At 44.3% G+C, this 14,244-nt stretch overlaps 1 protein-coding gene across 1 annotated transcript in view; it reads left to right on the forward strand.

Annotated features, from left to right (window-relative positions):
* The window catches only part of BZRAP1 (benzodiazepine receptor (peripheral) associated protein 1), a 50,580-nt gene that overhangs the window by 6,085 nt on the left and 30,251 nt on the right, over positions 1–14,244 (forward strand). Inside the window, 7 exon segments of the mRNA XM_009323609.1 lie at positions 5,192–5,375; positions 5,713–5,933; positions 8,285–8,394; positions 9,973–10,082; positions 11,531–12,346; positions 12,882–13,033; positions 14,091–14,244. The exon segment at positions 14,091–14,244 is cut by the window's right edge and continues 12 nt beyond it. Of these exon segments, the coding sequence (XP_009321884.1) occupies positions 5,192–5,375; positions 5,713–5,933; positions 8,285–8,394; positions 9,973–10,082; positions 11,531–12,346; positions 12,882–13,033; positions 14,091–14,244 (1,747 nt within the window).

Genomic DNA, 14,244 nt, shown 5'->3' on the forward strand with positions numbered 1-14,244 from the left:
GGCTGGATGAATATCGTGGGGAAGTGACGTTATGTATTGCCCCATTGCCATGTCCTTTCTGGGACATCTGCTTTCAGCTGCAGGGACAGGATCAGAGCTGATACAGGTGCTGCTCTTATGTCAGTTGGTGTTTAGCTCGCTTCTTTGCAGCCTTTAAGGGAAAGGAGGTTTGATGCTTGCCAGATGTTTTCTGAACTAATTCACTGAAGGATTGGAGAAGCTACTTAGGCTTAAACTAGACATCTACCTGTGCAAAGGAAGAAAGGGACAGTCATTTTGTTTTATGTTTGAGAGGCTGGTTGTGTTCTTCTGCAAGGACCTCATCAGTTAAATGTTCTTGCTTTCATGTTACTGGTACAGAGATGCTTTATAAGTCAATGACACCAGGTGGACCAAAGAAAGAGAAACTGTCATTAAAATCTAAGTTTAGTGTGGAGCAACAGTCATTTAAACAACTTAAGTATAATCACAGTCATTCCAGAACATCAGTGTAGGGCAGAATTAGGGGGTTTGAGGTGCTTACACTGCGTATTGTCATTTTTACAAGTGTTTGGATTGCTTTTTGATGTAATATTAATGAAGAATGAGTGCGGTCTGTTTCCCTGTCGGAGGAGTTCAGTCAAATGATTGTCATAAGTGGAGTCTCCCTCCTTGGAGATGTTCAAAACTCAACTAGACAAAGCTCTCAGCAACCTGCTCTAGCTGACCCTGCTGTGAGCTGAGGAGTTGGACTAGGTGATCTCCAGAGCTGCCTTCCAACCTCAGCTATTCTGTAGTTCTGTGATAAGGCAGTGATGGGGGTGAGTAGAGGTATGGGATAGTTTCTGTGTGCAGAAATGCCATGGATAGGACTGTCTCCGCTTAGAAAGAAAACCTTGAGGGTTATGCTCATGGGAATGAAGGAGTTCAGTAGTGGTTCCAAAGTACACAAGACAAGATTCTCAACTGCCTTTTGCACTGCATAGATGCAAAAGGCGACAGCCTGATTTCAGGAATCCAGTGTAGAATTTTGTTGGGAAATATGGTGAACAGAGCTCAACTTTGCTTGTTTTCCCTCACCTAGGAGCAGGGTGCATGACTGAGCAGGCTGTTAGCCGCTTGAAATCACGTCAAAGGCAGGTTCTGCTGTGCCTTGATTCCCAGCACTCCTTGGTCTCGGACCTGGGGAAAGGTCTGGACACAAAGTGCCCATTCCATTGATTTTGTGGGCAGTTGCAATGTGCTGGGAAAAGAGAGCTTGAAATTCCGCACTGATGCTCAAAGCGTATTGTGATTTGGCTCAAAGCATATTGTGATTTGGAGGCCCTCAAACAGTGCGTGGTTATCTTATTCATGCATTTGGTATGTGAGATTTGGCTTTTGTTTAGCAAGGAGATGCTTCTGGGAATGAGGTAGGAATCTCAGTACGGAACAAGGCAGACACTGTAAGTCGGTGAGAAGACAATTTCGTTCAAACTGAGGGTTGGATTACCTTTGGCAGATTGTTGATTTTTGGCTAGTGTAACTGCTGATGTGGTTTTATATCTCTTTTTGCTTTTCTTCTTGCTACCAGAGTACTTTGGATTGCATGCAGGTACTGCTATAATCCTGTCAAACAGGACATTTTTCTCCTCTGTCCTGACTTTGACAGTTGCTTGATATTCTTGTTTTAACTATACTCTGGAAAAGATTGCAAGAGTGTCACCTCCAAGAAATAAATGTAATTAAAGGAGCTACCACTATGAGTTTGATGGAGCAGCTTTGCTTTCTCAACCGATTAGAATTGGGAGCTTTATTTTTTTGGCACTTCCAGATTTTTAGAATTGTCCAACTGTGCACCTTCTCCGTGTGTCGCATACATTTAAAGGTCTTTTGGGAACTACTTGCAGTCCAAGAGTGAAGTGTTTCCTTCAAAACCCGAAAGCAATGGTGATATCATTGCAAATGAAAGTGTCGTGGAGGAAAAGACAGGTCCTGCTGGCTTTGTAATTGGTTGGGAGATGGGAAGCAGAGATTGTGAATAATAGTTTTCACAGAAGAGGAAGTAACTAATGAAGTTATAGTCTGGGAGCTGTGCTAGCCAGCCTGTTCACAAAGGATTTGGAAAGAAGGCTTATATGGAAGTGATGGGGTTTGTAGCTGTTAGAAAACTGCTTTCAGCAGTCACCTTCAGATCTGACTGCAAAGAGCTGAGAGAAGATCTCATGAGTAAGGGGGAGATTAAATGACAGGTAACACTGACTGTGCAAAGGCACGCACATGGAGGAGAAGCTGCTGTGACTAAAGGTGCACAGTAGTGGGCTCTGAATTACCTGTTGTGGCAGGAAATGCAGGTTTGAGGTAGGGTGATTTTTTTAAAATGTCAGTCTAATTCACAAGTCTGGTCAAAAAGGCAAGTACAGTGCTGGGAACTTTTAGGAAAGGAATTGGGAACAGCCCAAGGACATTATTAGGGTATGCCCACGTCCTGTAGAAGTAGCACCCACATCTATGTGGAGTTATGGATGTTCCTTTAATCCCTTTGGCATTAGCCCTGCTTTGAGCAGGAGTTTGGACTGCAGATCTGTAGAGTTCCCTTCTGGCAAAATTGTGATTCTCTGATCTCAAAAACATATAGCAGAAGATACGGGGAAAGGTAACAAGGGGCATCTGGATGGGGAACGTCATCTGAGGAAGTATAATAGAGCAGCCAAGAAGGAGAGTGTCTAAGAGGACAGGGCTGAGCTGGTGGTAGTTGGGTCTAGCTTGGTGTGGAAAATCAGAGTAAGTTCCTGAATTGGTGGTTAAACTGACCCCACCAAGCTCTGCTCCCTGCTCTTGCAGCCTCTTCTGGTAATCATGCTACTCAGTCTCAGTTGGTGTGTGAGAGGCTCGCCTTCCTCCCCCTTCTGGGTTGGGCATAGACACAAAAGACTCCTCTCTCTTCTGTGTCTGGGGCTTGATTCCTGCCGGTTCCCTGAAGCTCCTGGCCGTGTCCTTAGGCTCCTCTTCCTTATCCCCCTGCCTCCTAGCACTGCCCTAGAAACTTGCTGCTTGTCCAGCTGTGTGAGAACTTCTGCAAGTAGTCCACTAGAAGTATGTATTGTGTCTGATGTGGCAGTAATACTTAAGCGATGTTTGTACATTGTTTTGAATAACACAAGATCTAAAAGACATCTGACTAATTAGGTATCTCAGAATTAAACTGTGGATTATCCAGGCTGTTGGCTTGGCCACCATTATAAATGGATTTAAACTGTGATTAATAAATTTACAGAACCAAGATACTACTATGATGCTATTAAACACAATGTCCAGATGCATCTGCTGGCTCAGGTCTCCAGACAAGACGGGAAAACCCTCTCTAGTCCTGCAGTGTTGTTGTAGACTGCGTCCCAAGGTGGCACTGGGGACTGATGTTGGTCTAGAGGAAGCCCTACTTTGATCCAGTGCAACTGTTCTTACTGTTCATGGTTTCTTTTCTCTATTAAGATGTAATGCGTAGGGGAGAAGCGTTTATGTGAACAATCTTAACTATAAGTAAATTCAGACACTCATGATTGCAGAGGTATCCTGTACAACATGACTTAGTGAACAAGGAGTTGACTCCGAGCAAGTGGAGAACTCAGACACTTCTGAAGTTGCTTGTGGCATCTGATATTCTCTTTCAGTTCAGAGACAGTTACTTCTTGCCAGACTTCAGAGACTTCTCCAGGCTTCCCTTCAAGACTGAGAGTGCCTAGCTAGTTGAGAAGGAAACAAGCGATAAACTGACGTGTTTAAAACAGATATGTCACAATAAAATAAAAATGCATGCACCCTTGTAAGTTGGTAGGGAGTGGGCTAGAAAGATTTTGTGGTACGCTGAGACCAGAAAGAAAGCTTTTTCCAGGTCAGATGTGTTATTTTTAGAGCTGCCTAAAAAACAGACTTTGTCTCATAATATTTCAAGGCATGATTTATTTTTTGAGTTGGAAGGAGAAAAAGACACTTCAAAAACATTTTGTAGAATGAAAAATTTTGAAGAGCACAATGCAGTCATCTGTTTTGATGCATCTTACCAATGATGAGATGAGTGACTACAAAGCCTGGTGTGATCTCAGCCCAAAGAGAAAAAAGGGAACAAATGTCATCTCTTGCAAGGCGGAGCCTGCACCTCAGCCAGATGCACTAATGCCAAATTAAATATTGTCTGCATTAACTAAGTTGAAGAACTGCTGATTAGATGATATATTTCCATCCAGCACTAATGCTTTTTGTTTACTTATTACCTGAAGTGCCTGAGCAGGGTCTACACAGGATATCTGTCTAGGAAGCCAGAGAGGCTGTTGCATGGTGGAAGAGCAAGAAGAGGGAAAGGAGCAGTTGCGTTCTCCTTGGAATTGATATGCCCGCAGCTAGGGAGTATGTGGGGATGTGTAAGGACAGCCAGGACTCAACAATATTTTGATAGGTGAAGATCTAGAGATGATAGAAAGAGAATACTGGAAAATACAAATGGTTCCCTAGTAGGAATGCGTCCTTCCCTCTGCATAGTATTTCCCCAAGGCTCCCCTGCATCTCATCTTGCTGAGATGTGGTTTTCTTGTATTCAGCATGCATTTTCCTGGAACAAGTCATCCCTGTAGGACCTGGTGGCAAAGTGTGTGGGCTGCCTGCATCAAAGAAATGTTCTGCAACACGGGCCAGGGTGCTGATGCTCTCTGCCCTTCCTAGCGCCTGGAGGAGCCAAGATCTGGAGAGACAATCGGGAGTCCTGCCCAGAATGGTGGGGAAGCCAGGTTAGGTTTTGGGAGCTTGCTGGAGTCTCTGGAGTGATGGACGAGATAGAGCATTGGGAGAGCAATTCCTTTTGGAGATGTGATTTTAATGCTCCAGTAAACATGCAAAGCCTTTTCAATCTTTTTCTTTTCAAGGCTTATTTATCTTTGACTTACCTCATCTGGTCTTGTGCAGGGCTTAGAGAGGATATTGAAGTTCAAACCCAGCATTTCAGGGATAATTCCTAATTGAGCTTGCAGTCAGTCTCCTCATAGATGATGAGGCTCAGGTTTTCAAAGATACTATAGGTGCGGAGCTGCCAGTTCCTAATGACCATTGGTGGGCAGGGCACACCTTTAGGTTCTTGGAGTCTGAGACCCACTGAAAAGATGCAGCAAAGCCAAATGCTGTTTGGAGCCCCACTGGTGGTTTTGATACGGGTTTGTGCCTCATCTTATGTCTCTCCTGTCAGGCCCGGGTGAAAGATCTGGAAGACCAGTGTCGCAGTCAAACAGAGCAGTTCAGCCTCCTGTCTCAGGAACTCAAACAATTCCGGCTTCAAACAGGAAAAATTGACCTTCTCACCTCTACGCTGGTGACTTCTGAGCTTCCTCTTGCTCTGTGCAGCTCTACCCCGCAGCCCCACTGGGAGAAGGGTAATTGCTAGAGATGCCTGCGAGTGTTTTGACAAATGAGTGGTTATTTGTGTAAATGGAAAGGTGTAAAGGAAATAATGCAAATGTTTAGTTAACTTTTGGGATCTCTGTCTCTCTCTCTCTCGTAAATACTTTTGGTTCATTTTGTAGTCATGAAGAGAACCTGGCATTTCTCTGACCAAAGAGAGCCCAGGGTGTCCAGTCTGTTGCACTGTTAAATGAGTGACATTTTTAGAGACTTGAGCTGCTCTAAAGGGTGTTTCCTCACTGTGATGCTCACTGCTCATCTTGTATTCTCCCTGTGGCTAAAAGTAATAGACAGATTATTTTATTGCAGAATCGACGGTTCCTGGATTGCTCACTCACCAGAGTACGAAGAAGCTTCACAATGAAGAGACTGATGAGTTGGAGTCGTCACAGCAGGCACCTGATGCCACTGTTGGCTCCCCAGTTGCTGCTACCAGTTCTCAGAAACAAGCCAAGAAAGTGGAATCTCAGTCAAACTCTTCAAAATCAGAGTCCATGCAGAACAGTCCAAAATCCTGCCCAACTCCAGAGGTCAGTATGGGACTCCACTCCGCAGCCTGTGCTCTCTAGCCACAAGGGAATAAATGCATTGCTGAGAACACCAGGAAAGTTGCACTCATTCCCTCCTGGCTACCTGAAGAAAACAGGGGAAAAAACAAGAGAAAAGCTGTAGGAAAAAATTGAAAAGGCCTTGGATGCCCATGTCTGTAAGGCTCATTTGAACATATTGCTGTGCTCCAGGAAGGAAACAGCTGGCTAGACAGAGTGCTGGGAACTTGGAGAAGGAGTGAGGTGGGGAGGTTGATTGGTGGAAGTGTGGGAAAGCTCTTGCTAAGCTTCCTTGTGACATCTCAGCTACCATTAAAATACACAAAGGCTATAAACCGTTATTTTTAGCATGCTGAGGAACTGTGTCCAGACGATTTTTGGCCTTGAGCTGTAGATGAAGGGCTCAAACTTCTTTGCTGGTGCTTTTAGGTATTAAAATTTTACTTGGTGGAAGAAACTGTGAAAAGATGCTGAGTTTGTGCTAGCAGAGGGATGAAATTAATGGGCTTTGCTTGTTTGTGTCACCAAGATCTCATAGACGGTTGTTGCTTCTTCTCCCCAGGAGCTCTTACGTAGTATTGTAGGATTCACTTAAGCAGTCTTTCATACTCCCTGCTGTACATCACTTGATGTGACAATTCAGGGTAGAGTAGTGCTGTGAGTGGGGCTGGCTGTGATGGCATGGGAGGCAGCTTTTGCTCTTGTGGTCCACTGATGTTTCCTGAGCACTAAGACCTTCGAGGCCACATGGAGTGCCTCGTTGTACATGTGGAGGACACTGAAGTCTTGAGCTACCGAGGCCAGGGCACTAACGAAAGGATGCTGCCTACCACTGTGTAAGAGCTCTGAGAAGCTGTCATGTTCAGAGGCAAAGTGAAGGTCACACCTGGGGAGGAACAGGTATGTGACTGCTGTCAATTCTGTAGTGGGAAAAATTACTATTTTTTAGTTGAAGAGAAAGCTTGAAGCCACCATGCCTCCATGGAGAGATAAGGCCAGTAGTGCCTACAGAGATCAGTGTGGGATCTTTGGAAAAGAGCCAGTGTGTAGAACGTTTGGCTTCAGCCAGACATGGTTATGGGAACACTCAGGCTGGTGTTAACCAGGCTACTAAAAGCTACTCCGTTTGGTTCTACCTTTGGGTGTTACAGGGTGCAGGTGTTTGTTATCCTAGGATATGATGCCAGATTGCATTACAAGGAGTACACTACCTTGAAAAGGTGCTCTGAACTCTTTCAAAGATTAACTTTGGCAGTTCATATACTAGAAAAAATACCTACTTTGTATTCTGGTGCCTGCAATGGGTCTTCATCAAAAATACGTTTGCCTTGAGGTCTGCTTTAAAAAGGCAGCTTGAATTGGTTCATTGGCACCATTTCAAACAAACACAAGGGGAGTGCATTTCCTCAAGAAGTATGATTGCATTACATAGCTCATTGCCACTGGATGTAAAATTCCAAAACGTCACTGGGATTAAAAAGACTTAAGACAAATTTCTCAAAGGTGCTTCTGCCAGTAGTCACCAAATGCATTCAGGGTGCAGCCTCCAGCTTAGGAAGTCCATAAGTAGGTGATTGCTAGGAAGCGAGAGGCTATACCAGAAAGATGAGTTTCATGCTTGCCCTGTCTATTGTATGCTTTCCTTCAGCATGTGCTACTGGGTGTTATCAGAGCCAGCTGTTCGAACAAGATGGCTCTACCAGTTCCAACCAAAGCTCTATCTAATGTTCTGAAAGTACATAAACATTATATTGAAGTATTTACTGGTGCTGGAGGAGAACTGCCTGAACAAAAGTGCTTAGAGACTTAGACATCTAATACAGCTATAAGGTTTCCTTTGTTCAGATTACCGTTTATGTTGCACACAGGGACAACTACCATTTAGAGGTAGCAAGAAATGAATATACTGAATTATGGATATGTAGGGTGGAAGGGGCCTCCAGAGTCTCTAGTCCAACCTCCTACTCCAGTGAGACTATCACCAACACTAGGCCACTAGCATGGCCGTGGCTTTGCCTAGCTGAGGCTCTAAGTTCTTCAAGAATGGAGATCCCCCACCTCAGTGGGAACCTGTCCCAAGGCTGCATCACCCACCTGGGCAAGGAGTTTTTCCTAATGTCTGACTGGAACCCCTGAAGCTGCAACTTGGAGCCTTTGCTTCTTATTACTACTTCGTCACCTTAAAAGTCATTCTTCCAGACGGTCCTTAGCCCAGTGGCCAGACTGGCACCATACATGAGCTTAGAGGACTTGTTCACTGATGTTCAAACCCTTTGAGTGTTCCTTTACTCTGATTTGGGCCATATCATATCCTTCATCTTTAATGTTTTTAGGTGGACACTGCAAGTGAAATGGAAGAACTGGATGTTGACAGCATCTCTCTAATGCCAGAGCCAGGCAACCAAGGCCCTGCAAAGCTCCAGGTGTTCTTAGCTCGATACAGGTACTGGGTAATTTCTGGTGGTCTGTGAGGTTAGACAGGTTATCTCATAGTTGCCTACTTCGCACTCTTCTCTAGGATTCACCACTGTTACGGGTTGATATTACGTTAGACCATGTATCTTATTCCTCCATGGGATTTTTTTGAGACCTGTTATTTCTTGCACAAGCAAATCCAATGTGCTTAGCTTAACAAAAACGTAGTAAGCTCATTAGTAGTTCAGTGAACAGCACTGTATGAAACTCTTTTAAAATATGATATTGGATGGAAAATTGAGTTTGAATTGACGCATTCCTTGAAATGTCTGATTTCTCCAGAATAGTCCAAGAAATTTTCTCCAAGAAATCTTATTCCAACAATTAAGAAGATTTCGGCCCAGAATTCCTGAATTTTTTGGCCAAAATCCTTCTGGCTGTAATTTTAAAAGGACAAAAAAATGCACAGAATAAACCCCGATTTTTCTGGTAACTGTTGCTATCCACTGAGCCATCATGGTCAAACCCAAATCACTATTTACAGTTCAAAGAGTATTGACATATCCTTCAGCTTTTACACTGTGGAGTGGGAGGAAGAGAACTGGGATGATTCTGTGCTTGTGAGGAGCAGATCAAATGTGATCTGTCTCTTCATGTCAGAGTCTTGGGCCCATAAGGTCTCGCTCAGCTCATAAAGAGGTTAACATTGCTTTGGCATGTTGAAATCCCTTTTAAAGACTAAAGAGCAGGAACTGGCAGTAGGTGCTTGCAAAGATAAAGTTTTTTCATGAGGCATTTTCCTGTGATAGGCCCTCTGATTAGCTTGAGGATCCCTGGGTAGGCAGGTTAGAACTACCTGGGTCCAAACCCGATCACCAATGTATTTATCATTTTCATGCTAGTGAAGCTTTTGGACTGCTATTTAAAACGTTGAGTTACACCACTGAGAAATTTATAACTTGGATACTGAGGGCTGGATAATTATGAAGAAAAAGGCTAGAAACCTTTTTTTCCACTCATGTAACGTTCTTCTTGCATAGATCAGCTCATTCTTAGGGTTTTAAACATGGGAATTTTGAGATTCTGTGCTGTGCTTGTCCGTGACAGTAGTATGGCAAGTAAAGTGTGCCTTACAAGTTTGGGACATTTTCGATTTTTTTCTCAAAACTATTAAATGCATGAAATGTAGAGCGCTATATAGATAAAATAGTTAAGGGTGCAGGTGAATTTAGGGGTGCCTATTTTAGAAATGTAGAGTCCTACAACATATCTAATTGGTACACTCAGAAACACAACAGGCACTCAGGTAATTCAAATCTTTTCTTAAACACTTTCTTGAGTCACTCTGATCTGTTCCTTGAAACTTCACAAGACATCTGTTCTGCTACTCAGAAAATTATTCCTAGCTGCTCTTTGAACATGGAGCAATGTTATTAGTTATATATAAAACCATAAACTAGAGTCTTGACCTTTGTCTGTGGAATTTGCTGCTTGCAAAAAGTGAATGCAGTCCCAGTGAATTGTAAGCTGATCTAACATCACAGCTTGAATGTGTTGCTGTGAAAGTTCCTATACAAAGTAAGTCTTCATATTGTAAATATTTCAGCTACAATCCTTTTGATGGACCTAATGAAAATCCAGAGGCAGAGCTTCCGCTGACTGCTGGAGAATATATTTACATCTATGGAGACATGGATGAAGATGGCTTCTTTGAAGGTGTGTTTTAGTAGAATGAAATGTGACCGAACTGCTGTGGAGAGTTGATCTCTCTTGAAAAAACCAAGAGAGGAATTTAGTGAATCTTGAAACCTCAAGGTAAAGGTTTTCTGCCCAAAGTTAGTTTGTCAGAGGGAAGAGCAGATTCTGTTGGAAAAGGGTTTATTTATGTCATGATTAAATTAAGTCTAAAACATGAAATCCTGATCTAGTGATCTGGGTGGGAATTTTGCCACTGCTTTCAGCAGAGCTCCAGGTTTCATCCCCATATGGTTCCTCCCTAGCCATGGAGACGAACACGTTCAGCCCTGGGCACCTGCTGCAGATGGTCTGTTTCCCTCTTTCGAGTGACTGCATAGTGAGCCAGAGACTGTAGGCAGTTGATGGTCTCGATTACCTCTTGCTCTTTTGGCAGAGTAGGGTGTAAGATAAGCAGTCCAAACTACAGTTGTTATCCTATTTGGTGTCACACAGTGTGTTTCTCTTTTGGCACCTTTGAAAACGTGGTCCTCGTTGACCAATAGGCAGATGGAATTGAAACCAAGAATTGTGGACTGTAAATTTGTAATGAAGTTTCTTTGTGGAGCTGGCTTACTTAATGGGATGAAGGATCCTAGTTTACTGAGGTGCTTTGCAAGAGCTGAGGCAAATGCATGCTATGTTGCACTGCTTGCTCTTTGACTGTTCTGGCTCTTTCTTTCGTTCTATTTCCAAGCTTCTCATGTATTTATTTATTTGTTTGTTTGTTTATTGTTTAAAGAATGAAAAGGTTATTCTTTACTAACGTTTTCTGCTTTCCCTGCTTTCGATTGATTTGCTGTAGGTAGAGTTTGAAAGGGGAAAGTAAGTGCAATCCCTACGCACTGCTCATTTGACTGTGATTTGATGGTTCTTGCGCGTACCAAGAGTGCTGTGGTATCAGTCGTCCCCATGGGTGCTTTTGGGACGTCTTTATTACAGAAGCTAGCATAACAAAGGAGGGAACTGAAAAGGCGGCCAGAGCTGAACACAGAGCTGGAAAGATGGACTTTCTTGAGGAAGTACTACAAAACCCAAATCCGTATGGCTGGGAGAAGACAAAATCATGAATCTGCATAGTTTGGGAAGGCTAGAAAAAGACACAAGTTAGTGAAAGAGCTGTGATGAGGAACAATAGGATGATGAAGAAGAAAAAACCCTTAAGCTAATTACACAAAACAACTTTCTAGTTAGATGGCTCTGGAATGTGTGGAGCAGTGAGTCTCCTCACTGTAGCCATTAGGATCTAACTAGGGAAGCCCTAGGAAATGCAGGAAATTTTGCCAGGAATAACCTCCCAGAGGTTTTTTTTCATTCCTGACTGCAGTGCAGTTATGACCTAGCGTAGATGTTGTCACATTATCTTCACAGATGGGTTGGAAGGCTGAACGGTAGGTGCAGTGGTAACAGGTTTCCTGTTTTTTGTTTAGGGGAGCTGATGGATGGCCGGCGAGGGCTGGTCCCCTCCAATTTTGTTGAGCGAGTTTCAGATGATGACCTCATGATGTTTCTGCCTTCGGAGCTGAATGATATCACCCATAGTTCATACCAGGAGAAAAGTTTTGTCAGTGCAAGCACCAGCAGTGGAGATAAGAGCGATTTCTCCATTGAAGAGAGTAGCATCAGTCCATTGGCCAGTGGAGCAGAAGGAGACCAGGAGGAATCTGTTAGTCATACAGCAGTGCCTTACCCAAGAAAATTGACTTTGATCAAGCAGCTTGCCAGAAGCATAGTTGTAGGCTGGGAACCACCACTTTTGCCAGCTGGCTGCCCAGACATACAAAGCTACAACATCTATGTGGATGAAGAGCTACGTCAAAATGTGAAGAGTGGCTTTCAGACCAAAGCAGTGATTGAAAAGCTGGATTTAAAGACAAAGGCTTACCGCGTGTCTGTGCAGACTGTGACAGAGCAAGGCAGTTCTGATAAACTGCGATGCACTTTCTTTGTGGGGCAAGATTTTTGTGTGGCACCAACCATGCTGAAAGTCAGAAGCGTCACTGCCACGTCAGCAGAGGTCATGTGGCTTCCCTGCAACAGCAATTACAACCACACAGTGTATCTCAATGGGGAGGAATGTGACATAACAAAACCTGGGGTCTACTGGTACACCTTCTACAACCTGCAGCCGAGCACTCAGTATGTTGCCAAGCTGGAGGCCCGGCCCTTGAAAACACCTTGGGAAGAGGTCTCAGAGGGGCAGGAGCAGAACTCAGCTGTGATACGCTTCACTACCCCACTAGCAGGTATCAGAGCATCATGCCCATTGCCAGTGTGCATGGAGTGCTTGGAGCAGTGTGCTCTGTCATTACTTTGCTATGAAGCCTTGGGGCGAAGGGAAGCAAGGTTTATTAAGCCGCAAAGCCTGAGATGCTGTACTGTTTTGTCTTAATGTTTTTCTTCCTTTATTTTAAAAATCTGTTCTCTCTTTTGTTTTCGTTTGCTCTGGGAAGACATCCCCTTTGCTGATTTGAGCAGCATGCCTCTCAGGGCGTGGAAGATCTGGCTTGCCATGACCTTGCTCTAAGGGTTGCTGCATCTTGGCCTCAGCTACTTTTGCAAAGTTCTGTTTTCTATGCATTAAAGCTTTCACAGAACAAGAGCACCTTATTTTCTCTGGTTCTGTCTATCTAATTTCCCAAGACTAGCCCGTCTTTTCTAGTACAGTTCTGCAGTGGCAAGTCTGGCGTGGGAGTTTTCTCTTTGATTCTCACCAGGTTTTAGTTTAACTTTATGCTGTAGTCAGGTAAGCAAGAGGAAAATCTGTTTGGTCTCTCGCAGGCACACCTGATGCTCCTTTGGATGTCCAGGTAGAAGCTGGTCCCTCGCCAGGTATCCTTGTTATCAGCTGGTTACCTGTCACCATTGATGCCGAAGGATCTTCCAATGGAGTTCGAGTCACCGGTTACGCTGTGTATGCGGATGGACAGAAGGTATTGTGCTGATGCTGTGCAAGGCTGACGTTTGTGCAGGTGGGTGGCTGGAGGCTGGTGCAGGGGTAGCGGGCAGTTGCAGAGCCACAAGACCTGGAAAGCTTGATCCAGTAAGCATGCCGTGAGGAGGCAATGACAGTCCTTGGCCTGGAAAGGAATGATATCAGAGAAGGGACAATGCTTGGGCTGTTTGTTTTGACTGATGCACACCAAAAAAGACATCTGTCCAGATTTTTGATGTGTTCTTGATATAACTAAGCTAGGAAAGTTCCTGTGGCAGGACCCTTCACTAGCAAAACAGGACAATTAGTGTCAGCCTCCTCTGTCTCACCCTAGGCACTAGCTTGATCCTTGGGGAAGCAATGAGCTCAATGAGCAACGAGTCCACAGGGCATGGACAGAGTACAAGTACAAGCACACAACCTTGCCACCGCTTGAGGCTTGTCTCTGGACTGTAAGGAGTGAGGTGTCGTTCTCCAGCCCTTTCTCAAATTAGGGACAGACGAAGGGTGTACAAACACCCCAGGGTCCAGTACGAATACTGGTAAAGAACTTCCAAGGATATTCTGTATTAAAAGTGGCCTGCGGTCTTCTGCACACATGATGTTGTGCCATTGGCCATGGGAGAGGCAAGCCACAGCTGTTTAAAGAAGCACAGTGCAAAACAGAGTGGTGCTGTGCTGGATGATTGCTCTTTTATCATGGAAATGCTTTTTTCTCTACACAGCTCAAAAGAGGAGGAGTCTGGGAAGGTAGGCGAAAGGGAGGCCAAAAAAAGGGATGGCCTTTTAAAGCGTAGGGAACAAGGAGAGTTAAAACCTGGAGTAGGAAGGAATGTAGTCATGTTTTATAGAATATCCAGTTTCTCTAATGGTTATGGTAACGATTTCTCTTTACTGCTCATTCTTCCCTGATATTGTGCAGAAGGGTGAGAATTCTGCACACCTGCTCTCGAGAGCTTTGGGGTCTGTCCTTAACTTTGGGTTCAGGAATTGTCATTCTCAGAAGGGCTGAGCTGTGCACAATAAATAATTGCTCCCTGTTTTTTTGCTTGCAGGCGATAGAAGTTACGTCTCCAACAGCTGGGAGTGTCCTGGTGGACTTGTCCCAGCTTCAGATGTTCCAGGTGTGCCGGGAGGTTTCTGTGAGGACGATGTCTCTGTACGGAGAGTCGGTAGATTCAGTTCCAGCCCAGATTTCCTCGGTCTTGC

Source organism: Pygoscelis adeliae, unplaced genomic scaffold, assembly GCF_000699105.1.
Source record: "Pygoscelis adeliae isolate BGI_AS28 unplaced genomic scaffold, ASM69910v1 Scaffold325, whole genome shotgun sequence".
Lineage (NCBI taxonomy): Eukaryota > Metazoa > Chordata > Aves > Sphenisciformes > Spheniscidae > Pygoscelis > Pygoscelis adeliae.